The sequence below is a fragment of the Paroedura picta genome, chromosome 2 (genome assembly GCF_049243985.1).
Source record: "Paroedura picta isolate Pp20150507F chromosome 2, Ppicta_v3.0, whole genome shotgun sequence".
Classification (NCBI taxonomy): Eukaryota; Metazoa; Chordata; class Lepidosauria; order Squamata; family Gekkonidae; genus Paroedura; species Paroedura picta.
The window spans coordinates 73517487-73544348 of record NC_135370.1 but is presented as its reverse complement, the minus strand read 5'-3'; the positions used below and the strand labels follow the sequence as shown (position 1 = coordinate 73544348).

The following is a 26862-nucleotide window of genomic DNA, read 5'->3' as shown; positions in this document are numbered from 1 at the left end:
AGAAGGCAGGAACTAAGGATCAAGGTTTAGGACAGAACTAGAACCTGTAAAAACAAATCTGCCTGTAAAAACAAATCTGCCTGTTATGTCTGTGCAAGATTCTCTTACAAACTACTGGATAGGGCCACAGACATACAAGCACACATACATGCATGAAATCTGAGAAGAGATTGGGGCAGTTCTGTAGCTCGCTGATTCTCTGCTGACATTATACTAAAGTTGAAGTGCATATGTAACATACATGGTCCAAGAGATGAGCTATGGCCTGGGAAATCCTTGTTTCAAATCTCAGCTCTGCGCTGACTCACCATCTCTCAGCATTAGCCAGCCACTGTCCAAACAGAGACAATAGTGGTCGTGTGCTCTTTTCTTCTCCCTCTTGTGTCCATTCCTTCCTAGATCAGGGAAGATCAGTTTGCAGCCTGTGGGCTTGATGTAGTCTGTTAAGCTGCTTTTTTTGGGGGGGGGGGGGCTCTTGGCAGCCTTACCAAATTTTAATCCACATATGCTAAATATTTGGCCCAGAGAAGACATGGCAATTGTTTTCAACCACAGTAAGAGTAGTCAAGTCCCAGTTGTGCCTCTCTGCCATCTGATGCAGAAAGCCCAACTATTTGTGATGTAGTAAGGTTGGGCAGCCAAAGTATACTTCTATCCCATGGTTTGACATCTGGAGAAACATTCTACAAATAAAAAATGGCTATTCTTTCTCCACTGTGTAATTTACTCCCTACTAATCCATGCTGGGAATGTGGGCAACTATATGGAATGTACATGGAGCCTGCTTCCTGCGTCCTGTCTTGGTACACATTCCTCACCCCTGGTTAGGTGCTGCATAGCAGGTTGTGCTTGGTCTAGACATCACAAGAACTCCCAACCCTGAGCAACTTTTACATTAATACGGGTGATGGTAATGTTGCCAGCCATTCAGTTGAGCCAGATTCTTGCTGATCCCAAGGCTTAGCTGTTACCATGATCCATGATCCTGTGCTGCCTCCCTCAGCCATGCAGTGTCCATTTTGATCGTGTCTAACCGCCATGTTCTTTGTCGGCCTAGCTTTTTTTCCACTGACCAATCCTAGCTTAATTGCTTCTTCCATTGAATTGGAGGGCATGATATGGTCAAATTAAGTGAGCCAGAGTTTTATTATTTTGCCTACCAGTGATACATCAGACTATGCACTGTAGTATTTCCTTGTTTGTGACTTTTGCTGTCCATGGAACCCACAGAAGCCTTCTTCTCGTGTCTGATTTTTTCATCATCCAACTTTCACAGCCATAAGTGGCTACTGGAAATATGATCTAACTCAGTGTTCCCCAACCACCGGGCCGCGGCCCGAAGGCCCTGGCACTGGGCCGCGGCTCCCTCTCCCCGCCTCCCCCCCCCCCCGCAGTAAGAAACTTCCCAGGCTGCAAGCTTGCAGCCCGGAAAGCTTCTTACTATGGGAGGGGGGAGAGGGAAGCAGGGCCGTGCACGTGCAATGCTCATGCATGGCCGAAAATGCACTTCCGCGCATGCGCGGCCAGGCAATCGCCCTCCCTGCCTCCACCGGTCAGCAGCCTGAAAAAGGTTGGGGACCACTAATCTAACTAATCTTCATTTGGTAGTCAGGCTTATGTCCTTGCTTTTCCATGTTCGGTTCAAGCTCATCGTTGCTGAGCCTCCCAGAGCAATTTGACGTTTTATTTCCATGATGCAATCACCATTCCCATCAATTTGTGATCCAAGAAAAATGAATTCTTGAACATGTTTAATCTCTTCACCATCAATTGCTGTTGTGACATGTCTATTTTTTGCAGTGGTCACTATTTTTGTCTTTTTAGTGTTTAAGAAAAGGCCAAATTTCTTACTTCATTAATATGGGTAGCGTGTTTTAAGTGATAGAAGCTATTTTGACTGATGAATGGGATCAGCAATACAATAAGTAAACATTAGATAGCCCCCTTCTGGGGCCAAGGGAACTATTAACTTATTTCCTTCAAAAGCTGAAACATCCATGTTGGAGCTGTCCAATTGGGCCAGCATTAACTTCTGATTCCTATCTGCACTTTTTCATTTCCTTATTCTATTTTAGGAGCTGTGATTCATAAGCAGCCCTGCTCTGCTGTGTTCATAGTAGCAGACTGAATTATTCTTAGGGACTGGAAAGCAGCTACTCGAATTGAGATGAATGACTGGCTAGGTGAGCTTTGCTGCTGAACTGCCAAAGCACAAGGGCTCAGTTTGAAAGAAAGCCTTCATAGTATACAGTCAAATAATTTGGTTAAGACTGAGTGATAGTGGGATTCAGGTGGATAGCTACATTGGTCTGAAGCAGAACAGAGTTTGAGTTCAGTGACACCTTTAAGACCAACAAAATTTTATTCTGGTGTAAGCTTTTGCGTGCATGCAGTTCTTCAGATAGATTGCAACAACCATTATGTATAGGTAGAGGGTGTTTTTCTAGAAAGGGCCAACTGGAGTTGATGTAGAAGTGAATAATAAATATACAGTATTTGGTGGTGTATAAGACTACTCCCCCCCCCCTGAAAAATGTACCTCCAAGTGGTGGGGTCGTCCTATACGCTGGGTGCACTTCAGTTGGGATAGACATAGCTGCCCATAGTGGCCCATAGTAGTGTAATGTAATGTAACAAACTCTATATTTTTAATGGAAATGTTGGGGGGGGGGGTCATCTTATATGCCCAGTTGTCTTATACTCCGGTAAATATGGTAGTTAACTGGATGAAGCAATTGGTAAGCCTTGTGATTAGCTGCAAATTAGCATATAACATAAGAAAGAAGCTTACAGCAGATGGGAGAACTGAAGGAACTTAACACATGCAGTGGGATGAGAAATCAGGGTCTCCATTAAGCCCTGGGGGTTCCATTGTCCTGAGTGCCATTATAACTTGTACTTCAGCAGTCTCCCTTTCTTTTAGTGTTTCTGGAACTCAAAAAGGGGATAAAAGGGTCGCTTGGAAGAGTTGTATTTAGGGGGACCTACCAGGACTGCAACATGTTGATGTGTAGCCTATGTTGAATGTTTTACTAAACCACTGGAAATTAACAGCATTGCCTAAAAAGAATAAACTATTCAGGAGATCCTTTCCCATATGTGCTCTTTCCAAGTGGCAGCGGCTTAACCTGTTAAGCTTCTGACTGCCATTCAACTCGGGGCCGCGGGCACAATAGATATAGTCTTCAGACTGCAGGATTCGGCTGTGTTATTGCCCGTTTGTCCCCAAACCGTGACCTGGGCCTCTGAGTGTTTTTCTCCATCTCCATTATCACAGTAGCAACTAGCACAATTGTGCAAACGGTGCGTGTTGTGCTGGCGCGGAGAACCTTCCAGTGCAATGGCAGCGGCGCTCCGTCTGCCCGAACCCGTCTCTCCTCCTCCCTCCCCTCTTCCCGCCCAATGGCATGTTTGTGCCAGGCCCAGCTTGATATTCAAGCTCCTCAGCCGGTCACCCTAAATAGCAGCTGGCCCGGCAGGCGGCATGGAAGGCACCGCGGCACCAGCTTCGGAGCAGGTAAGGCTTACGGGTTAGGGGACGCGGGCAACAGGCGCCGCGGACAAAGGGAACGGCGGCGACAGCTGCAATCCTGCGGCACTCGGCCAAGGCCTGGAAACACGCGGGGCACTTCCTGCGGCGGACAGTCCCTCCAGCGCCTTCCTGCTTGCAGCCAGCTGCGGGTGGGTGTGTGAGGGAGAGAGAGAGACTCGAAACAACAGGCGAGCCTAGTGCCAAGGAGTAGAACGCAAGTCATGGCGAAGATTCCCTGCGAGCATGTGCAGAAGGCAGCATCTGCCAGCCTCTCCCTTCCCCTGCGGAAAAGGCTTGTTTATAAGGTCCAAGATTGTGCTTCGCGAGCTTGCCCGGCGCCTCGCGTCTTTCCCGTTGGAAATCAAGCGCCGGCTACGCTCGCATTCCCCCCCCCCCCACACTTCTTGTCCCTTCCCTCCCCCTTACGCACGCGACTAGAGACCACGTCCGCCTTTATTATGATCCTCCCCATGTTGTTTAGTGGCAGGATGAAGTTGGAGTTTGTCACGACATAGCTTTGAATGATGCTGGTATCCATTTGCATTAATTGAGGGAATGGAGAAGCCTATGCGAAGAAGAAGTATCTGTGAAGGCCCCGAGGACTGAGCTAGGACAGGCAGGCTGCGGGAACGAAGAAGATGCTAAACTGCAGAGAGACAAGAGGGCTTTGAAAGCACTGACCAGAGAAGGAAAAACTACGAGTCCTCCAGCCGATTAACCCCTCATTTTTTCCCCCAGGGGATCAGAAGTTTTGACCACCCTTCACGCTCAGTAAAATCTGGCCTCCAAACTAAAGGTCAGATTGAGAGTTTAGGAATACTAGCTAGACTAGAGATGCCAGCCTCCAGGTGGGACCCACAGATCCCCTGGCATTACAGCTCCTCTCCAGACTGCGGAGATCAGTTCCCTTGGAGAAAAAGGCTGCTTGGGAGGGTGAACTCTGTGGTACTGCAGCCCACTGAACTCCCTGTCCTCCTCAGGCTCTACCTCCAAATCTCCAGGAATTTCCCAACCTGGATCTGGCAACCCTAACCTCCCCTCCCCCAATGGTGGTTAGGGGGGACCTGGCAACCCTAGGCTAGACTTGCATTCACTTAAATCATGATGAGGGACTGTTATGATTAAATCTGCGTATTTGCTGATGTGGAGCAGCTTAAAGGCAGCCAAAAGGAGTGATGGGCAAGAGTGGTGATAAATATTGGGCCTGTTCTTCTGCCTTGGCCACTGGGAGAACAAATGGTTACTCTGTCCCAGATTTAGACATTTGCCTCCTTGCTGCCATCCCATATTTAATATTCCCTTCAACAGCTTTGTGTACATCTCAATGCCAACTTTAGGAAGTTGTTAAACTAGCTTCACAAGCATGGAAAGACTAGCATGCCTTATTGGCTGCTCCTTGCTGAAAAAAGCAGAAATGTAGCTGGGGTCCCTCCAGAATTGGATTTGCATTAGATACATATCTGGTTGGGATTGAAGAGATTTTGCAGGCCCCCTCTCATCACTTGCCTCTACAATGTGTGCTTCATAGTTCAGGCATCCACACACAGGGCCAGAATGAAGTTAACCCAGCAAAAAGGAGAGCTGAACTTTCTTGCACTGTGGACTGAAGTCCCTCCTTAACTGCTGTCTGTTTCTCCTCCCCTCCCAGGCGCCCTCAGTGAGCCATGGTCTCCTGTCTCAGGAAGCAGGTGCGTGTTTTGCCTGCTGGTACCCAAGTACAGACTGCACTGCTTGAAGGCCACTTAACTCTTGAGATCTGTCCCAGGGTCCATCTTTGGATGCTAATTGCCTGCACTGGGTGTCTTCTAAACTTACTAATGACTACAGCCATGGTTTGAAACACACACAATTAGGGATATTGTATCAAGGTCTCCCCTGTGCAAGCACCGGGTCATGTCTGACCCTTGGGGTGACGCCCTCCAGCGTTTTCATGGCAGACTCAATACGGTGTGGTTTGCCAGTGCCTTCCCCAGTCATTACTGTTTACCCCCCAGCAAGCTGGGTACTCATTTTACCGACCTCAGAAGGATGGAAGGCTGCGTCAACCTTGAGCCGGCTGCTGGGATCGAACTCCCAGCCTCATGGGCAGACAACTTCAGACAGCATGTCGCTGCCTTACCACTCTGCGCCACTAGAGGCTCTTATATATTGTATATGATGCCACTATTTCCACATAACTAAGCCTGTTATTCTAGCCTGGTGGTCTTTCTCCTCTACGCTGATGCCCCTTCCAAATCAGAGCCATGCTAGGGATAGTGTAGAGGTTCCAGTTTCATTGGGACTATGTTATGATGTAAACAGAGGTCTGGATTCGAAATATAGCCTTGATGTTTGGATTATTCTCAGCAAGTGTAGAATCTTCCAGCTTTTATAGATTGGAATTGGAGTGGCCTACCTCACAGGGTTGTTGTGAGGGAACTCATAATAAAGATTATAAAGCAGATAAATATGTTGCATACACTCATCTTAGTTGGTTGTGCCTTTTCAGAGGAAATAATTAAACATTTTGCTGTACTGTACATTTTTCAAGAGCCCTCACATCTGACTAGCTCAGTTTTGGGCCCCTAATCAAATAATGCCTATAATCTGCCTTTATTGAAAAAAGGATGTCTCCTATTATTCAGCACATAATGGAACTAAATAATTTTAACTGGATGTGTGTGTGTTTTATGTTATGCTGTGAATGGGACAGGGTGGAATTGGCAAATGACTTGTGCCTGTTTGCTGTGATACCTGGCTGCCTGTAGTTTGTTTAGGCAAACAAATACCATTTCTGTGGGCTTAGCAAGAAGGAAAGAAAACTCTGTCTTAAATATTTCACCCAGCAAGATGCTTTGGGTATCTGGATTTGCAATGCTTCTCCTTGCCTACTAGGCCCCTCCCTGTATCTGGATGTCAAGGAATCAGGTTTGGAAGCCAAGACTGTAGAGATGGAAGCCAAAGACTTGGCTGCAGATGGGAAAGGCGCAGAGTTGGATGTCATGTCCAACAGCCAGAACATAAACTGGGATACTGAAGCTATTGCACAGGATGCAAAAGATGCACACTGGGACGACAAAATGACAGTTGTGATGACCATTGCAACAGAATTGGACTCTAAGACTACAAATTCTATGGTCAAAGAGTCTGATGGAACTAAGAATATTGCTGGTTCAAAGGTTACAGCTACGGATCACAAACAAGCAAGCCCTCAGGTCAAACTTACAATGCCCTGTTCTAGGAAAGAGGGCCAGGATACCTGGACAGCCACATTGGATGCTAAAGATGGAGATCAGCAGAACAAAGTGGAAGCTCCTGATGCCAAGGTGAAGGGCATCAAACTAGAACAGGACAACAAGGATGGTGATGGTGACATAATTTCTCTTGACTGTGAAATCCTTGGGTTTGGTCCTGATATTGATTTCCTGGGCCCAGATGCTGAGATCTACATGCATTTCATGCGGAGCCACCACTGTTATGATGCCATTCCTACCAGCTCCAAGCTGGTGGTGTTTGAAACCACCTTGCAGGTGAGAGGGATGTCAGAGCTATCTGAGGCATTGTGGATCATATTGGTAGGGTGGGGAGTTGACTTTTAAGCATCTGGGTTTAATGGTAATCTCTGAGAGCATATGTGATAGACACAGTGTCAGACTAAGTTCTGGGGTACCCAGGTTCAAATCCCTAATCTGCCACAGAAGCTTGCTGGAGGATAGATTGGAGGAAAATGATGTAAGGATGATGTTCTCACACTGAGAAGAAAAGAGTTTTAATAAACGAATAAAAGAAATCCACCAGACAGGAGAATAATGTGACCCAAGATGGTTCCTCTGCCTCTTCTACCCAATGAACAAAGTTATTCCCCTATAACATGAATTTCCTCCAGGCCAGGCTGGAGTTTGGAGATTTTTTTGAGGGGGGGGGGGAGTCATCTAGACATGGAATTGGGGTCTCTGTGGGTAGACAGGTAGTTGTGAATTGGGAGTTGGACCAGGTGACCCTGGAGGTCTCTTCCAGCTCTATGATTCTATATAAAAACTCAGTTTTCAATATCCATGCTATGGTGTGAACAAGAAAGAGAATCCAAAGTCATATTAAATGAAAGGGCAGGAAGTGAAAGACAGGAGGTGAGCTGTCCTCACTCCTTTTTCCCTTAGCAAATTCTGATTATTCTCTCATTGCATGCAGGTTTCCTGGAAGCAGTATAGATAGAAGCTTCTCCCTTCCCACTTCCAGGTAGCAGGACTTGATGTATTAGGACTTTGAGTCCCACATTACAGGAGGAAAGTGGCATCTAAATATGCTAAATAATAGGGGAATTGTGGGTGTTACACTTGGAGACATTATAATGGTGTTATTTCTTGCTGTTGTCAGTGGGCCTTAACTCCTTATTGCACCTTCCATCCTGGGTAGACCCTCATTGTCCTTGGAGCCCTATAATTCATCTTCCCAGGGGTGTTGTAATACAAACGTCTGATCCCTCCCCCACTCTCATTCATTATCTATGTTTCAATATTTATTCCGCCCTTTCAATAAAATACGCACATTCTAAAAATATGCAAAAATAAAATTTAAAATTAAATACATTTTAAAATCATATAGCTAATGTTGATTTCAATATGGGAAGGGGGTTGGGTTCCATAATGTAGCCCTCACTGGCAGGCAGAATTGTTGGTGGCTAGATGTTCCTGCAGGACTCAACCTTTGGCCTGGCAAAGACAAGAGTTTCCAACTGTGTCTGAGGTCCTGCAGTGCCCTGATCTCTTGTGGCAAAGTGTTCCGCCAGGCCGGGCTCAGGGCTGAGAAAGCCCTGGCTCTGGTTAAGACCAATTTGACCCCCCTAAGACCAGGAATCCCAAGTAGATTCTGATCACTATATCTCAACTCCCTCTGGGGGGCGTCCTGATGTGTCAAGGGCCTTATGTGACAGATGAGAGAGTGGGGAAGAAAATGCAGCTGGAAAGGGCTGGAGTTAGGGACATCAAATCTGCCTGGTTCCTCCTTTGCAAGAAGTTCTTTAAGGACTTCTGTGCTGGGTGAGAAGCCTGGTGGTTGCTTTTGTTTCATCCTGTTCTTCCTTAAACTGCAGTGGTATCTTTCCAGTTTCTCCCAACTTCTTCATTGATCTTATTTAATGTTATTTACAGCCTGTCTTTCTCACTGTGGTTCAAAACAGATTATGATTTATTACATTTCTACAACTGACTTAGAGAAAGTTGCAGACTCATGAAGTGAAAGTGGAAAAACTATGAAGGTGCTGTGAAATTTAGTGGAGAAGGTTTAAATAACACCTATGCAGAACTGGAGTCCCAGGTGAATGATGAGCAAATAGAAAACTGACTTTGGGATTTGTTTTCAGCCTGTTAGATTACATGCACCTCTTCTCCATATCTTTGTACCCACATGATGGAAGAACAGCTGCCATTTTAGCCGTAAATATTCCATTCTCTGTCCCCAGATTAAGAAAGCCTTCCTTGCCATGGTGGCCAATGGGGTCCGAGCTGCTCCTCTCTGGGACAGCAAGAAGCAGTGCTTTGTGGGTAAGTGGTACTGTTGTTGAGGCTTGGGAGGGAAGGCAGAAGGGATGGGCTTAGAGAAGATGGATCATGAGCATTAGGACAATTTTTCTAACCATCCACACTGCACAGAAGATCTGTGCAGATTTAAGCTAGTGCGGTGTAGTGGTTAAGAGCAGTGGCTTCTAATCTGGTGAACTGGGATTGATTCCCCGCTCTTCCACATGCAGCCAGCTGGTGACCTTTGGTTTATCACAGCCCTGATAGTGCTGTTCTCATAGAACAGTAATATCAGGGTTCTATCAGCCTCACCTACCTCACAGGCTGCCTATTGTGAGGAGAGGAAGGAAGGAGATTGTAAGCTGCTTTGAGACTCCTTTGGGTAGCGAAACGCAGGGTATAAACACCACCTCGTCGTCATATATATGGGTCCCTTATGGAGATCTCAAGCAACTTCTGCCTGACTTTTGTGTCCAGTTACTTAAGCCCTTGTCCCTGCTTCATTGAAAGTTCTTATAACTATTGCTGGGGCATTCATTCCTCAGGTCCCCTGAGCTCTACTAAACCCATACCTTTACCTGCTTGCTCTTCTTCTCTTTCTGCAGGTATGCTGACGATCACTGACTTCATTAATATCCTACATCGCTACTATCGATCACCTCTGGTGGGTTTTCTGGCATCCAACATTTCCTGCCCAATGTACATATTGTATTGGGGAGGAGGGCTGCCAAGAGCCACCATGGGATCATGGGCATTTGAGCCCCCTATATGATGCTGATCCAAACCAAAAATTATAACAAAACTAATCACTGGGTAGGCTGTTATCATGTATCTATAATAAAAGAATGAGCATGTCCATCTGTCCATTTGTGGCAGGTATAATTCATCATAAAATAAAACTAGGAATCTCAGAATGAGATGATCTTGGGTGTTTCAGTGCCAAAAATATGAAAGGGATCAGAAGATCCTGGCCCAGGTTATTTCTACCACCACCACTGCATAAGGTTGCCAGCTCTGGGTTGGGAAATACCTGGAGATTTTGGAGGGGGAGCATGAGGAAAGCAGGGCTTGGGGAGGGGAGGGAATTCAATGGGATATAATACCATAGGGTCTACTTTTGAAAGCAGCCAGCTTCTCCAGGTGAACTGATCTATGTCACCTGGAGATCAGTTGTAATCCCAAGAGATATCTAGCTACTACCTGGAGGTTGGCAACTTTACCCCCATTCTCACCTGAGATTTACAATGGAAGCGAAGCTAAATTCTAACTTTTGGTTCTCATTTATTACCACTAAAACAGTTTAACCTTCTACTATGCATGAACAGATTGTGTGTGTGGGGGGGAGCATTCTTTTACTACTTTGATAGATTATGGAGAAATATTAACTTCCCCCTTCTGTTTGTGATATTAAAAAAAATGTTGCTATAATACTTTTAAATATGTTTTTAGTTGCCAACCAAGATGGATGAGAGGGAGTTGAAGCCATGACTGAAAAATAAGTGGGGTGGGGATAAGGAGAGAAAAATTAGAAGCAGGAATAGAGAGCAAAAGGGGGGAGAAACGTGTGAAAAGGGATTGGAGAAATTAAGGAAAATACAATGAAAATAATATTTTGCTCCCACACACTAACAGGGCTGCCCCTTTGCAAGATCTGATTGTGCAGACAAAACTGTGGAGGTGGGTGGAACGAAAGGAAGAGGGAAACCAGACTCCTAGAAATAACGGCCTTATTAGGAGGCTGCATCCTGGCAAGGACTGTGGCGTGTCCTGGCTGTTCTTTTCATGTTGCAGTGCTGGCTTGGCTGATGGGATTTTTAGGATCTGAGGAGCTAGGCTTTCCCTCAGACTCCTACTGCAGAGAGCCTGTACAGCAGTGCAGAAGAACATCTCCAGTGTAGGCTGTTCTGCCTTCTTGGTGCCCCTAGTAGCTTCAGTGCAGAGCTGCATTAGTAATTTCAAAAAAGGAAATTCATCCTGTGGTTGCTCCAGGAGGCTGGGGGGGGGGGGGGTTGTCTGCAGATGATTGGGGCCCTAGAAAGTTTGTCTTCTCAGAGTCCCTATTGGGGAGAACCACTTTGGGGTCCAAATAGCAGCTTTGAGCTGTTCAGAACTTCATGTTCCCAAAGTCCTCAGGATGATGAAAGTATGGATGTTTATGGGACACGACAAAGCCTTCCTGGCAGAATCGTATTAAAACATAATCCAGACATGTTTGGTGAAGCCAGAGTAACAGAGCACTACCACACTTATACTCTGTGCACTAAGTGGGCTCTCACAAGAGCTTATGTCACAACACATCTGGTAGTCTTTAAGATGCCACTAATCTCATCATTATGTTGAACACAATTATCAAGAGCCATTTTGTTAAGAAATTAAACAGTTTAAAACCTGGAGTTTTAATTCTGTAAGTTTTTAAAACTTAACTGCATCTTTTGGTGCAACTGGATCAGCTAATTTGGGCATGACCTCCTGGAAGCAATGTGTAGCTTCACTCTGGCCATCAGTAGGTGCTTCCAGAGCATAACTGGAGCAAATCACATAGGATCACACGTTAAGCTTAACCATTTGGGAGTGAAGAGTAACAGTCTTTGTTCAATTCAGAGATTTTGTACCATTTCAGGTTCAGATATACGAGGTTGAAGAACACAAAATTGAAACATGGCGAGGTGAGGAGGGGACCACTGGGGGATTGGTGTCTATAGGGATGCAATTCTGCACTAGTAAAACTGATAAGAATTCTGTCATTTACACCAGTGGAAGGTGAATTGCATTCTCTTTGTGTGTGCTTATAGTGATTTGCATGTGCTAAAATCCATGCCTCCCTTAGCTGGATAGATGACCCTTTGTGATGTGCTTGATTTCTCCCCTGGAAAAAGGATATTGAGTTTCTGTCTCTTATTGCTCATACATATGTTGTCCTTCATTCTTGCTAAAAATGTCTCATGTCTGTCTTTTCCTATACTGTCTTTGTGCCCTGACTTGTGTTGTTATAACTATGTTGTTCCTGGAAGCACCTCTGCAGAGGTAGCTCCCCTCAAAGAATCCAGAAAGAAAACATCTCTTTGTGTAGCTGAGGTCATTGGGCAGATGTAGCTTGTTAGCACATAACAATACAGGAATGAAACTGAAAGCTGTTGTTGAATTAGCTTCATTAACTCAGCTGTGGAAGAGTCAGTCATTCTGCTGCTGTTCTTGCAGTCTCAGAGATAACATCATGCAGGACTGTTTCCATACTGTGACAGTGGTGGGGTTTCATGGCTGGACAAGGATCTGGATATAAATCCCTTCTCTGCCACAAAATTCACTGAATAATTTTGAACCACTCAGCCTAACCTACTTCAAAGTGGGCTGTGAGGATAAAAGAAGGAAGATAGGACCGTGTACATCTCTCTGGGCACCTCCGAGGAAGGATAGAATAAAAATGCACTAGATCAACAATGACGACGAGAGCCAAACAGGTGACGCTATCTATCCTGGTCTATCAGTGCAAGCATGGCCTATTCTGATTGACAACCTCTCCAGGTAGAGATTCTGTAAAAATTTCCCATTGATATGCTGTACAGTTAAATTTCTAGTGCTAGAAGGTGTCAATGAGACACCTGCTTGGTTCATGCTGAATAGATTTGCATTGGATTTTTGCATGTGCAAAATCTCTGCCAATGCAAACCAATCAGCAGCCATTAGTATCACTAGGGATTATTTTGACAAATACCAGAGGGTAAGATTTTGTTAAAATAGAACATTTATGTATGACTGATTTATGTGAATTGTGACTGATTTGTTTATCCATTTAAACCACTGCTGGCTGAGCAGACCAGGGCTGAATCTGCACTTACTTTGTTTATTCCATTATGGATCCTGCTGAATTCAGATCAATTTGAACTCAGGTCTTCCTCTATCCCCCCCCCCCTTGAATCAGAAAAGTATTCTGCACGTGATTAGGGAAGTTCAGATGTGCTTCTGCTGAGAGAAGTTAGGGCTTCCCCTTTAAGGGAAGCCTTTCAACCTGGGAATGAGGAAGCCTTTGAACTGATACCCTGGCCAATCAGGGCTTTTCTGCAGTGTTGGAGGCTCGTTATTTCAGGGAAAGCAGACAGCTACATACTTACTCATGCCGATTTTTCAAATATTGAGTGTTATATCCACTCTATGATATTGCATGGGAAAGCTAGGGTCACTCCAGATCAATTATACTTGTTGCAGAGGGAAAATTTAAATTGCCCAAAATCAAAATGAAAATCTCATTTAGTGTAGATGACAGGGATTGAATGGCCTGGGATTGGAATAAAAGCTCAGTGCAGATACAGTCCAGGTACCTGGCAAGAACTGGGCTTTGTAGATCTCAGTCAGTCTGTGGATTGTACTGTATGATTAGGCAACAATCCAGTGAAGCCCAACAGACATAAACTGGTTGACAAATACTTGAACTGATAATAGAACCATCAGCTCCCTGTTCACAACCTTTGAACGTTATGTGAAGTGGCTGGTGTTTAAACTCCAAGTCTCAGGCAGAGGACTTTTTAAATCTCCCTCTAACTGATCGTTTTAACTAGTGATGCTGGGGACTGAACCCGGGACCTGCTCTCCTTTAGGCCATGTCCCTTCCCCACCACCCCTTTATGTTGCATTTTTATTTCCTCAATCAGCTCTCTGGACATTCCAAACCAGCATTAGAAGAAAGAAATTATTCTTGTGAGAGTAGTTATGGAACAGCCAGCAGCACCTTCAGAGAAACAGGATGCACTTTAAATGTTGGAGGAAATTCGGTTTGGAGATCTTTGGGGGACAGAAACACTGAGCTTGAAGAAGAGGCACAGGGTTATAGGTTACTCTGTTAGACGGAATATATTGCCCCAGGTAATTGCAGAGTCATAAAATAGTTACCATGGGACTTCCATTCACATTCCTAGTTGCTGCAGCAAGTTGTGGCAAGGAAATTTGGATCTTTTCAGTCTAGCACAGACTGAACCACACCAATCACACCAATGCCAATTTCCTATATGTTTTGTGTGCTAGAATTTGGAAGAATGTAATATCAGCCTCAGCTTGACAATCATGACCCATGGTGTAGTAAACTCACACTGTTGCATGTCTCATGGTATTTCTAAATTTGCTGAAAATCCACTACAGATATTCTACCAACTTTGCTTTACACTGGTAATTACTCACTCCATGTTTTTCCCATCCCTTCCTAAGATGGAAGATACATTACTAATTTTCTTTTCCCTTTCTCCAGAGGTGTATCTTCAAGGTTCTTTCAAACCCTTAGTCTACATCTCCCCGAATGATAGGTAAGTCATTCTTGCTGCTTCCTTCTTCTGCACACAGACATGTTGTTGGAAAGGCATCACTAACCCCCCTTTTGCTCTTGGGTTGGCTAGTCTTTTGCAAACAATTTGTATATGTCATCCCTTGCTAAATCCACACTGTCAGCTGGTTGCTAGTGCTGGGGCATGCTCAGTGGGACATTTGCCTCAAGGGGAAGAGAGAGAGACCATAGCAGTGGGAATAGAACACTGGATCATAAATAGACTGCTGTGTGGTTTTTATATTTCCATTGTGTGAACAAAGAATGGAAGCCATCAAAACAACTGCTCCCTCCCGGAGAATGTGCTGTAACCTAACACCAGCAATAAAGTTAAGCTGTTTGCTAGCATGCATCTCACAGAGGATATTTGCAAGTTCAGGTCATAGCATCATCCTGCTTCCCTCCATCTGAATTTTTAAAAAGAATGTAACATACAGCCCAATGAAGTTCTGATGAGCTCAAAAGCTTGCACAATATTTTGTGCCAATTTGATTAGCACTATATAGATGTTGGTTTTGTTTTTGTTTCTTTATGGGCAGAAGTTTTCTGCATAAAACAACTATATAATAGGCAAAAATCAACAGGTGTGGCTTTTATAACCACTGTTTCCAAGGTACAAAAGCATCACCTGTTGTTTTCTGCCTGCTATGCAACTGTTAACAGGTAGACTTTTAGTCCATAAAAGCATGACAATATTAGCTATCTCTCGATAGTACCTCTCCACTTCATTTTAGTCTGTGTTACGTAATGCCAAAGGTTGTAAGAGTGAATGGGTGGAGTGAGTTGATTGGTTGGCTGCAGGAGTATAAGCCAAGCATACAATGTGGCTCTGTTTCTCCCTTCTCTAGCCTCTTTGATGCCGTTTATTCCTTGATTAAGAACAAGATCCATCGGCTGCCTGTTATTGAGCCCATCTCAGGGAATGTCCTCCACATCCTGACACACAAACGTATCCTCAAATTCCTGCATATTTTTGTGAGTGTTAGGTGAATAGGATACTTCAGTGGAGTGTGGGTGTGGGCTGGCCACATCCGATTCTTCCTTCCAGCATGCATGGCACATGAGACATTCTACAAAGTGGTACCAAATGTATAACTCTCTGCCCCCCAAATGCTTACACTGTAAGGGGAGGAAGGATGTTGTAGGCTGATAGTGACATGTTTTGAAACCTCTTCAGAACTGAGAGCTGTTTATTCTAGTTTTTAAAGGGCAGAGAGGTGCCTGGGGATTCACAGCGGATGTCGCAGTGCGGTCCATAGTGGCCTCTCTTTCCCATGAGTTCCTCTTCTGTCTCTTTGAATGGAGAGGGTTGGAGAGGGGAATGTTTCCTATCCTCAGAGCTATCTTCTCTTCTCTCACTCTAGGGAGCCTTGATTCCAAAGCCAAGGTTCTTGCAGAAGACCATCCAGGAGCTGGGCATTGGCACCTTCCGTGACGTTGCCATGGTGCTAGAGTCGGCTCCTGTGTACACTGCCCTGGAGATCTTTGTGGACCGCAGGGTCTCAGCATTGCCTGTCATTAATGAAGCAGGTACTGTGCCTCCTCTGCTCAACCTCTCATTGGAGCATGAATGGATTCTGGTTTCAGTTTCATTAAAAAGATCTTATTAAAATGCTCTCCTTCCTTTGGAGTCATCCAAAGGCTGGCTGGGTGGTGGTTATTAAATAGAGCCATCAGGGGAGGCAGCTTGTGCTAAGCTGTCCTGTTTCTGACTCTGACAGTAGCCTATTCCCTCCCCTTCCTCTTAAATGTAAACTCCCAACACAATCAAAAGTAGCGTGTTACAGAAAACTGTTGGACTTTCTCATTCAGCGAGAGCCAGCCACAGACTGTCAGTCAAAGGATTACTGTTTATTTACACTTGTTACTAGTGGGTCAGGCAGAGTGGGTCAAATGGTCTATTTTTAAATGTAAATTTCCTAGCTGCCCGGCCATGGCCTGACTCTGGTTTGTCATGTACACAAGTTTGGCAGGAAGAGAAAGAATTCTACTTCATAAGATGTCATAGTCCCATTGTATACGGCACTGGTCAGACCACACCTGGAGTACTGTGTGCAGTTCTGGAGGCCTCACTTCAAGAAGGACGTAGATAAAATTGAAAGGTACAGGAAAATTTTTTTCACAGTCAGAGTAGTTCAGCAGTGGAATAGGCTGCCTAAGGAGGTGGTGAGCTCCCCCTCACTAGCAGTCTTCAAGCAAAGGTTGGATACACACTTTTCTTGGATGCTTTAGGACAGTGGTCCCCAACCTTTTTATCACCGGGGACCAGTCAACGCTTGACAATTTTACTGAGGCCCCGGGGAGGGGGTAGTCTTTTGCCAAGGGACATCACTGTCGCTGCCTGAGCCCCTGCTCCACTTGCTTTCCTGCTGGCACCCCTGACTTCCCACCGCCCGCTGGGGGGCGCTGCCAGCAGCAACTGTGCAGTGCCACACCAAGGGGGAACCCCAGCCATGGCAGCTGCTGGAGAGCACCAAAGGTGAGCCGGTGGCAAAGTGGCAGGGTGGCCCCCAAGGCAACAGCTGGGGAGGAGGACAAGGAGGAGCCGCAGCCCAGTACCGACTGATCCATGGACCGGGACCGGTCCCAGGACCGGGGGTTGGGGACCACTGCTTTAGGATGCTTTCAGCTAATCCTGCGTTGAGCAGGGGGTTGGACTAGATGGCCTGTATAGCCCCTTCCAACTCTATGATTCTATGATTCCTCCCAATTTTTGAGAAGCTTTCTGCTTTAGGCAGAGAAGCAGATCCATCTTGAATCTCCACTATGTAACAGCTAAGGTAGAGGGCTCCTGAATGAGCTGTAGGTAGCAATGTATTTTTCTTTTTTTTAACTTCCAGTTCCCTTACCCTGGTTAGCTAGTAAAGTTTGACTTTTTATATACAGTACTAGTAATCAAGCCCGCTGCAGGCTGAATGCAGCGGGCGCTAGCTGGGTGAGGAAGTCGCGGGGGTCGTGGTGGGACAGGGCCGGGAGGCGAGGAGCGGCTCGTCCAGTGTCGACCCTCCCCACGGCGCGGCGTACCGTAGCATTGGCGGAGGAGATGGAGCAGGCGAAGGTGTGGCTGTAGAGGCTTTGGGCCCATCGGCAATGGGGCGAAGGCGGGTGGGCGGAGTGGCTGCGGGGGCGGCGGTGTGGGGGCAGGCCGCGGCAGCATGTGGAGCAACAGTGGGTGGTGGGGCAGGCCGGGGCCGGGCGTGTGGGCCAGGGCAAGGCGTTCTTCCTGTGGGCGCCTGGAGGTGGCAGGAGGACGATGACGGGCGGCCATCCCTGGCCCCGTGTGAATGTGGAGGCGGCTGGAGGCCGGGCGAGGACGACAGTGGGTGGCCCTGAGTGTTCGTGCGGGGACGGCTCGACTGTGCAGCTGGCAGGGGAAGCTGGTAATGGCGGCTGTGGGGTGCGATTGTGCAAGGTGGAAGGGGGGCGGATTGGGAGGTGCTTTGCGCCTCCTGATTCGTCAGCCCTGTGCCAAGGGACCAATCGCGAGCCGTGCTTTGCGCAGCTCGCAATTGGTCCCTTGGCGCAGGACTGACTCAGATTGTCAGTCCGGAGGAAGGGGGCTATGGGCACCCTTCCTCATCACGGACAGGGGCCGCCTTGGGTGCCCTTACCGAATTATTTAATCCGCTTCATCAAACCCTTAGTCTCCCTGCCCTACTTAAGCCAAATCATGTCCCACTGGAATTAGTACAACCTCTTTCTCAGTTTATCCCTGCCACCATCTTGCTTCCTTCCCCCTTTATTGTTTTCTTGTCTCAAATTTTAATCTGAGAACCCCTTGTGTCAGGGTCTTGTGTTCTTGTCCTGTTTAAGGAGCAATGCAGCAGCAGTGGTGGTATATACCTAATAATACAATAACAAGTCAATAGTACAGGGTGCCTAACGTAGCACCCACCAATACTTTTCTTGGAGCCCACCAAGTGTTCTTAAAGAGTGAGTCATGCCAGATGGAGCATTTGCCAAACAGGGTTTCTGACTAGCCTTTAGAGATTTGATTGACTTTTGTAAGTCAAAATGTTTGTAAAAATGTTGCTTTGGAAGCAGTTGCCACCACAACACAAGGATCTTCACTGAGTGACTGAAGATAAAACGGGGCAGCCAATTTTTTTTTGGCCCAGCTCTGCCTTCTATTTTATGGCAGCCATTTTTTTTACTGCACCCGCCACACTGTGTCCAAACCCCGAAGGTGTCCATAAATGCAGAAACTCTTGCTGTACTCATTGGCAGAGGGCTGCTGAAGAGTTGTGAGTTGATGGGAAAGGCTGCCATTGTTTGGAGTTCTTCGTGATGCTGTCTTTGCTTCTTTCTTTTACAGGGAAAGTAGTTGGCCTGTACTCCCGTTTTGACGTGATTGTAAGTTTGGCACTACCCAATTTTACAAGTGCAATTAGTTTGTCAGATAAACAGGTGCATTAATTAAGGAGGGTAAAAATGGCAAGGAGCTACACAGAAGACAGAAATACTCAATGAAGTGCTGGGAGAGCTTTTTGATGAACCAAAGCTAAGAACGTGGGATAGTTTGCTGCATTGTCTGTAACGTTTTAGATATTTTTATAGCAGGGGAGATCATCTGTGTGTATGTACGTGTGTGCGTGTGATATGCCGTCATTACTGAAAGTTTCCCAAGCTTTGCCCATGTGAAGAATCTGGAGATATTGTTGTTTTTCAGTCACCTCTTGAGATAGGGTTCTCAGGTCCCACCTGGCAACTGGCAGAGGGTAGGAGGGAAAGGTTGCCTGATGCAAGTTGGGAAACTCCTGAAGATTTGGAGTTCAACCCTGAGGACAGGGATTCCAAATTGCAAGGAACTCTTGCAGGGAACACAGCAGCACACTTGAATCACTTCCTTCAGCTAGAGCCACCTGTATATCAAAGCCAGGATACCACCACCTTGGTCAGTGGTCTTCCCGTGTGGATCAGGATGGGGATATTCTCTGGTGATTCCAAGTCCTCTGCCTGAGTGATCTCCTCCCTCATATCACCACTTATTTCCCACAGCACTTGGCTGCCCAGAAGTCCTACAACAACCTGGACATTAGTGTGGGAGAAGCTCTGAAGCAGCGCTCAGTCTGCCTTGAAGGGGTACTCACATGCCACCCGTATGAGACAATGGAAGATATCATTGATCGCATTGCCAAAGAGCAGGTAGGCCGGTCTGTGTGCGTTTGTGCCTGTGTTTGTAGAGCAGGGAGAATATATGCAAGGCCTTAAGAATAGCAACCATGGAGCTAGATTTGGTTTCTTTTCCATTCCCCAGTTTTGACCATATAGTGTGTACCTTTAAACCTCAATCTAAACTGGAGCTGATTCAGTTCCACAGGGCCTGTAAGACAGAGCTCTTTGGCCAGGCTGACAGAAGATCTGCCCATCTCTGGGAGTTTTCTGCTGGAACCTCCCATTGGTAACATCAACCTGGGGGCATGGCAGATGGGAGGGGGCAGTTTGAGGGTCTGTTCCACTTTTATTGTAATTTGATTACTGGTCTACTACCGTAATAAAGACTATGTTAAGGGCACAGCAGAGGAGCAGGCCGTGCAGAGTGCCAAATGAACCTTATGACATTGGGAAGCCACCTCCCTGCCATCTGTGCAGAGTGTTGATTAGCTGGTCACTTCTCTTCTAGTCCAGAACTCCCCACACGTGGAGTTGCTTTAGTTATTCAAGACCAAAGCTTGCCAGAAATGTAAGGGAAGGGCAAAGAGAAATCTCCTAAAGGGCTGTAAGTCTGTCTTCACTGGTGACTGACTTGCTGTGGATGCCAGTTCTTTCTTGTGTCACATGCCAATTTAGGTACACTCAGTGTTGCAGTAGCAGCAACCCAGCTGCCAGTTTGATCTTTTCTTTTTATTGGAGAGGCTGCTCCTGGGACATCTATATATGACCATGTATGTAGTGTTTTTTCTTGCACTGAGAGGATATACATTAGAGTTGCCAGCTCTGGGTTGGGAAATACCTGGAGACTTTGAGGATGGAGCTGGAAGTGGGTGGGATTTGGGGCAGGAAGGGACCTCAGTGGAGTATGATGCAATGGAGTCCACCCTTCAAAGCAGCCATTTCCTCCAGGGAAGCTGATATTTTTAGTCTGGAAATGATCTATAATTCCAGGGGGTCCCCGGATCCCACTTAGGGACTGGCATCCCTATTATGCATAGATTTGGTAAGGACATTTTCTGGTATCTGTTTTCCATGTATTTCAAGGGGGCAGGTCTCTCAGGCTGAATGGCAGCCATGTTGTAATTCCAAAGCTGCCTCCTTGTGAAGCAGGAGAAAGGGGTAGAAGTCTCAATCAGTCTTTTTTCAGTCAAGGAATAGACTGGAGGAGCCTGTGGGACTAGGAATGGGCATATTCCTATTCAGAGGGTTCTCCAACTTGTCTTAGTCACAGATATTTGGTGGGCCAGAGTACATGTCTGGTTCTTTCCTCCCCCCCCCCCCCGCTTTTTATTTATGACAGTTTAGGTTTACAGCTCAGCCTGGAGGTGAGAAACTTGTTGCATCCCTCAATCAGCCACCAGATTGTCTATTCCTCCAATATAATTCCTCCAGGTGGTCAAAGGTAGGGATGCCAGTATCCAGTCTGGACCTGGAGATCCCATTTTACAGCTCATCTCCAGGTGACAGAGATCAGTTCCCTTGGAGAAAATGGAGCAGTTTCTGTTAATGAGTCACTAAAAAGAGATTCAGGTTGAATGCCGGAATCCTCACCTAGAGGCATATTGTTCAGGAAGAAGGACCTCAAAGGTAAGCATAAACAGTCTGGTGCATTGATGACTTAGAAATATGAGGGCTATTTCACATGTCACAGAGTGGCAAACCTGTTTGCTACTGTACAAAAGGAAGAGTAGGCCCCCTCTGGCTATCTACAACATGTGCTTGGAAATCTCCATTTACTGCATGGTACAAGAAACAGTTATCTATAGAACCTTGGCTGTGAAATTGGAATAAAAATGAAGCCACCCTAAACCTTGGTTTAGAAATTGTATTCAGTGCTTTAATATGATTTCTATAGAACCCTGTTGCTTCTCACTGTTTCCTTTCTATAGAACAGGGGTAGTCAACCTGTGGTCCTCCAGATGTCCATGGACTACAATCCCCATGAGCCCCTGCCAGCGTTTGCTGGCAGGGGATCATGGAAATTGTAGTCCATGGACATCTGGAGGACCACAGGTTGACTACCCCTGCTCTAGAATATGCCACCCAGAATAGCAAAGAGAAAGATTGCTGAATAGTATCACTATTCTCTGGATCTGAACTACTTGTCTCTGCCTGCCCCCATCCCTCTCTCTTCCCCATGATGCTGTGTGGCTCATTTGTTTGGCAGGTCCATCGCCTGGTTCTAGTGGATGAGAAGAATGCCCCCCGGGGGATCGTGTCCCTCTCTGACATTCTCCAGGCCCTGGTGCTCACACCTGCAGGTATCGATGCCCTAAACTCTTAAGCTGCTCGACGCTCCATCCTTCCTTCATTTGTACCCTCCATTTCCTCCGCTTCTCTCCAGCTCAGGTAGGCCCCATACCTTGACCTCGGCTGCCTCTCCCCTGCTGCTCTCCTTTGCCTTGCCATTGGGTCTTTCTTGTTCAGCCAAGCCAGGTCTGTATTTGTGTGTCCCCAAACACCAAGGCCTGGAAGGGAAGCCACTGCCACAAACTGGGAATGCCTTTGCATGCCCTGCACAGAGACCCCCCCCCAAAAAAAAAGAAAAAAAAAGAAGTTCCAAATTTGGTGCTGTGGGATCAGAGGCTTTCCTTCCAGTCTTGATCAGTTTGGGTTTTCTTTCTCTCTTGTTCTTTTCTTGTTGCATTGAAAAGAACTGGATGGGTCTAGCAAAACAATTTGCTAGTGTCAGCACATCCATGCAAAGATCTGTGTATATGATATGAATCCCTTTGGCAGAATATTACATAACTGAGTGATCCCTACTGTAACGTTCACAAAACAGGAAAGGCACATTTCTAAGGAAACTAGTGTATGAACAAGAAGCTCAAACTGGGATATGAACACACTAATTCTCTCCTGCTATTACCCCCATCCATACCCCCATCCATACTGCCTCTGAGAATGGAGGTTCCATTCAGTCATCCATTCAGTTCCTCTAAGGCTCAGTTAAAGCCACCCCAAGTGAGTAGCCATCATCCAAACGTAGGCCTGTGAAGCTGGTGTCTTGTGAAACATTTTGCTGAGAGCCCCAGTGCAGGACAGTAGTAAGATGGTCAAGAGTCCGTTTCAAACCCAGGAGCTTGCTGGGTGACCTTGAGCCACACACTCTCTGCTTCAGCTATTCACAGGATTCTTGAGAAGCTAAAATAGAGGAGAACCATGTAAGACACTTTGGGTCCCCAATAGAGAGAAAAGTGGGGTACAAATAAAGGAAATAAATAACAACTTGTTTCGTCTACTAGAAAGAGAGGCATTATTAGATAAAATTCATATATAATCCAGAAAAGTACCCAGACCATTCAAAACAGAGTGTATTGTTGCTTCTGTCTGTGTTTTTCATTTAAAACAAAGAGGGCAAACAGGCAACTCCTGCAGTAAAGCTGTTTTTCTTCCACCCTTAAGGGGGAGAAGCTAGCGTTAGTGGTACTGGATCATGCTTGTTGCAACTCCCCCCCCCCCATGGTCCATAAAAGGGCTTGGATTGGGTCCCACCATTTCATTCTCTGGGTTTCTGTTTTCCAAGCACCAACAGGACAAAATGTGATGATTCAACTGCAGAGGATTAGCTTACCTACCTTTCTTCCTGTCCCAGTCCCTTTCTCAGTGGTAGTGAATGGCAGCTATAGAAAGGAATCAAGAAACATTCTGGCCTGGCCTTAAATTTTGCCAACGCTTACAGCAAATGTAAGGCTGACATATAATCTAAATATCTGGAAATCAAAGTGAACATCTAGGGATCTGATCATCAAATGGATATAGTAGCCCTACAGCTTGTAATTTTTGTTCATGTACCCGGCTGGTTTCCCATTATCTTTTCAGAAAGATATACAATTCTGTCAGGATAATGGGAAATGCTTTAGCCACAGTGGTTGTGCTTTCTGTTGCCTCCCTGCTGAGGGTGTGACTTTGAAATATCCCCTGCACTTCTACCAACTGTTGTTGGTTCCTTATCTCACATTGTTGCCATCTTCACAGATGTATGTATGGCTATGCGTGTATGCTTGTATATAGCAGTGTGCCAAATGCTGTGGATTTGTGCATGGGACAACTATGGCCACTCCTCCTATAATTAGGCTCCTGTGTCATCAACAAGCATGTTCCATTTCTCCCACTACACAGTATTAGAATGGCTTATGGTCCAGCTGGGCACATGGAATGGAACAGTAGCTTGGTCAATTTTAACAAAAAGCAGAGAGCTACTTACATGAGATCCCTCTTTCACACTCCCAGTCCCCCAGTCACACTCATCTTTTGATGGTTCCTCTGGAAGGACAAGCACAATTTCCTGTGATAGGAATCCCAACAAAACATCTGATAGCTGGCCAGGTTAAGATAGGGGTGAAGAGGGAGACTCTGTTACTAGAGTGCCTAAGTGCTCTCTGACTGGCTTTGGTGCCTCTTTAGTTTACGATGCAGGGGGCTCCAGCTCACCCTTGTGGAACTTCTGGCAGCCTTGGATGGAGGAGGCCTAAGTTCAGATCTCCATTTTAGTTACACACTCATGTTTCCTTCAAAGAAGATGTAGTAAACTAGACAGTAAAGAGTTAACTGAAGCCTTATTAGGAGTGGAGGTGAACTCCACCCATCAATTAATTTTTTCCCCTTGCTTTCATTTTTCCTAAGTTAGTTGGAGCTAGGTTGCAAATAAAGAAGTTGTGTTCTGCAGCTCCTGTGAGTATCTAGATTTATTGATTACAAAAAAGATTATATGTAAAACTGCCTTCTTGGGGGTCATCAGTTTTTGGGAATAAAAACGGCACCATTTGAGAAGGGGATCTGAAATGTGAAAGAACTGTATTCAGGTCTCACCCCTCACCTAAAGCTTGTGCTGAGGGAACAAGAACAGCCCATCAGGTATCCTGACTGAAGGAAGCAGCACGAAAGGCACATGGCTCAGTTACGTTTGTAATGCTGCCATGCGCATATCCATGTCTGTGATAACACATAATCACCGCAGGCAATTTCTTTTTAGCAAATACAAGTACAGATTATTGAGCCCCAAACTGCCATGAAGTAGTCTCTTTTGGACTTGTGGCTGTGTTACAAGGGCTAAGCAACATGGCCAAGGACTTCCCTAATCTCAAAGTGACAGATTCATAGCACAATACTGAAGCCAAACTGGCAGCTGGCAGATTAGCAGTTGTGTATAAAAATCAAGGGATACAGGACTGCAGTTACTTGGCCTATGTTGACACTAGAGTGGTACTGACCAGATGATGCGTGAGATGAAACTTCTGCAAGAGAGGTATGGAAGGAAGGAGCTGCTTTCCCACAGCCCTGTGTTTTTCAGACACCAACAGGGGCCTAAGCCAGGCCCCCCTTGCTATTGTGTTTATACCCTCTCCATTCCCTTCTGCAGGAATTGACCGCCATTCCCTCTGAGGGAGATGTGGAAGACTACTTGCTATTTGGACCTTAGGTTACTACGACTGCAGCCAAGGCAAGTAGGAGTAAGGGACCTCCAGCTTCTGGAAGACATGTCCTCCTACCAGGCCAGGATGGTGCTGCTATCCATCTGCTTTGCCCTTTGGCCTGCCCCTCATTCAGAAAGGAAAGGAAATGATGAGGAAGGACACGGACTTCCCAAGTGTAAATAATGCTCAGGTCCTTAACCTTCCACAGTGCTGTTCAAGCAGCCCTTCTACAGCTGGTGAGAAAAGCAGACCTCTGCTGAACACTGCAGCAGCTGCTCATCTCCTCCCCCAAGCCCTACAAACAGTGTGTGCATACAGAAATCCAAGATGCTGCAAGACAGCCAAAAGCATTTTCTGTGCCAGCTTACACAGACTCAAAGGCTCTTTGGACACTCAAAGGCTCCTTAAACTCAAAGGGAAAGTAGAAAAGGAGGTAGAAGCTGCATGTTAGAAGTATATTTACTGTAATCTGAAACTGCTTGAACAGATTGCTCTGTTAGGCACAGCAGAAAGAGGCAGATTTTCCTACTGCTTCTATGTTACAATTGGACACTTGTTCTAACTACTGGATTATTTTATATTATTATACTTAAGCTAGCAATGTGCTGGGAGGTTGCCTCAGGATGAGCTATAAAAGATAATTCTAGCCCTAGGTGATAACAAGAGGGCATTATATTAATACATGTTTCTTCAAGCCATCAGTTTTTCTACTTGTAAGTAATTCAAAATAGTTCAGACTTTGTTCCCCCCACATGCATGACAGGAAGAGAATGCCTAACTCAGGCTTTCTCAACCAGGGTTTTGTGAAACCCTGGGGTTTCTTGACAGCCCTGGAAGGTTTGACAAATGGGTGGGAGTTAAATATTTTTATATCTTTTAAAATTATTAAATATTGGGTGATATGACCATATATGGTCAGGTTGACCTGCCCCCTCCTTCCCTTCCAAAATGGCCAGTGATGGACCTCGAGGGGGTGGGAAGGGGAGAGACCCCAGGTGGGTGTGGACACATCTTTTCTTCCTAGCCACATTCTGCACGGGAGTTTCTCAAAGCCTGATGAATGTTCCAGGTGTTTCTGAGCTGTAAAAAAGTTGAGAAGGGCTGGCCTAACTCAAGCTCCTATGTTTCAGTGGTTAGTCTGGCTCAAGAAGAAAGGGCAAAGCCAAGAATGAGTTAAGGCTTTAGTTCTCTGTTGCTGTTGCAAACCAGTAGGAAATTTGATCCCATGCTGCTAAAAGGCAGACACAATAGTTCCAAAGATTCACAATTGGTGGTGGAAAGGCTGTCAACCCACCCAAATAATAACCAGGGCAGCACTAGCCTAGGGCATCTAAGTCATGATATCCTCTGATTTGTACTCTTTGGTTCTTTGGGGTAACAGTTATAGTAAAGCACAAACAGTAGTAAACCATACAAAAAGCTAGTCTGAGTCTTTGTGCACAGGCATTGGGTTATTATAAGCAGATAGGGATAAAGTTGTTTGAAAGTCCCTCCAGAAGACTCACAACTCTTTAGCAGGAGCATTCCCAGATCCAGAGGACCCTAATTTATGGTCAAACTGGTGCTGATGTTGGGGTTTTAAAAGCATAGGGTCTTCAGGAAGACAAACAAAAAAACACAGATTGAGCCCAGATCAGAGAGTAAAGAATGTAGTAGAAGTCTCCCAAAGAATTCATGAACATGACTGGAGGAAAAGGAAGAGAACAACATTTTGCACAAATTAACTTATACCTAAATTTTGTGGTGAGCAAAGCAGCAATCTATCAACAATAAAATAAGTGTTACAATCTAACCAGTATTATATGACTGATTCTGTAAGTAAGACTAGGTCTCAGACCTTCACGAGTTCCCAAATCTAGGAAAAATCCAGAGAAAGGTTTTGATCATGATTGGAAATCTAATGTGCCCTTCAGTCATCCTTGGCCTCCACAGCAAACTATGTTTGTCAACCTACCT

The 26862-nt window shown here is 45.8% G+C and overlaps 1 protein-coding gene across 5 annotated transcripts; it reads left to right on the top strand.

Annotated features, from left to right (window-relative positions):
• Positions 1-3275: 3275 nt before the first annotated feature.
• On the top strand, positions 3276-26698 carry PRKAG3 (protein kinase AMP-activated non-catalytic subunit gamma 3). Of its 5 annotated transcripts, XR_013228189.1 has the most exons (13): positions 3351-3517; positions 5181-5220; positions 6407-7041; positions 8970-9051; positions 9633-9691; positions 11648-11693; positions 14264-14318; positions 15184-15310; positions 15700-15865; positions 18651-18688; positions 19334-19480; positions 20790-21750; positions 24852-26698. XR_013228189.1 is itself a non-coding variant. In XM_077320753.1 (12 exons), exons 1-12 carry the CDS (start codon positions 3403-3405, stop codon positions 24872-24874), a joined length of 1587 nt encoding a protein of 528 aa, XP_077176868.1. In that variant the 5' UTR covers positions 3276-3402; the 3' UTR covers positions 24875-26698. The 5 variants fall into 5 exon arrangements, 1 of the variants encoding a protein (XP_077176868.1); XR_013228190.1 differs by lacking the exon at positions 5181-5220 and having other exon boundaries at positions 3276-3517; positions 21657-21838; XR_013228188.1 differs by lacking the exon at positions 5181-5220 and having other exon boundaries at positions 3276-3517.
• Positions 26699-26862: the final 164 nt, after the last annotated feature.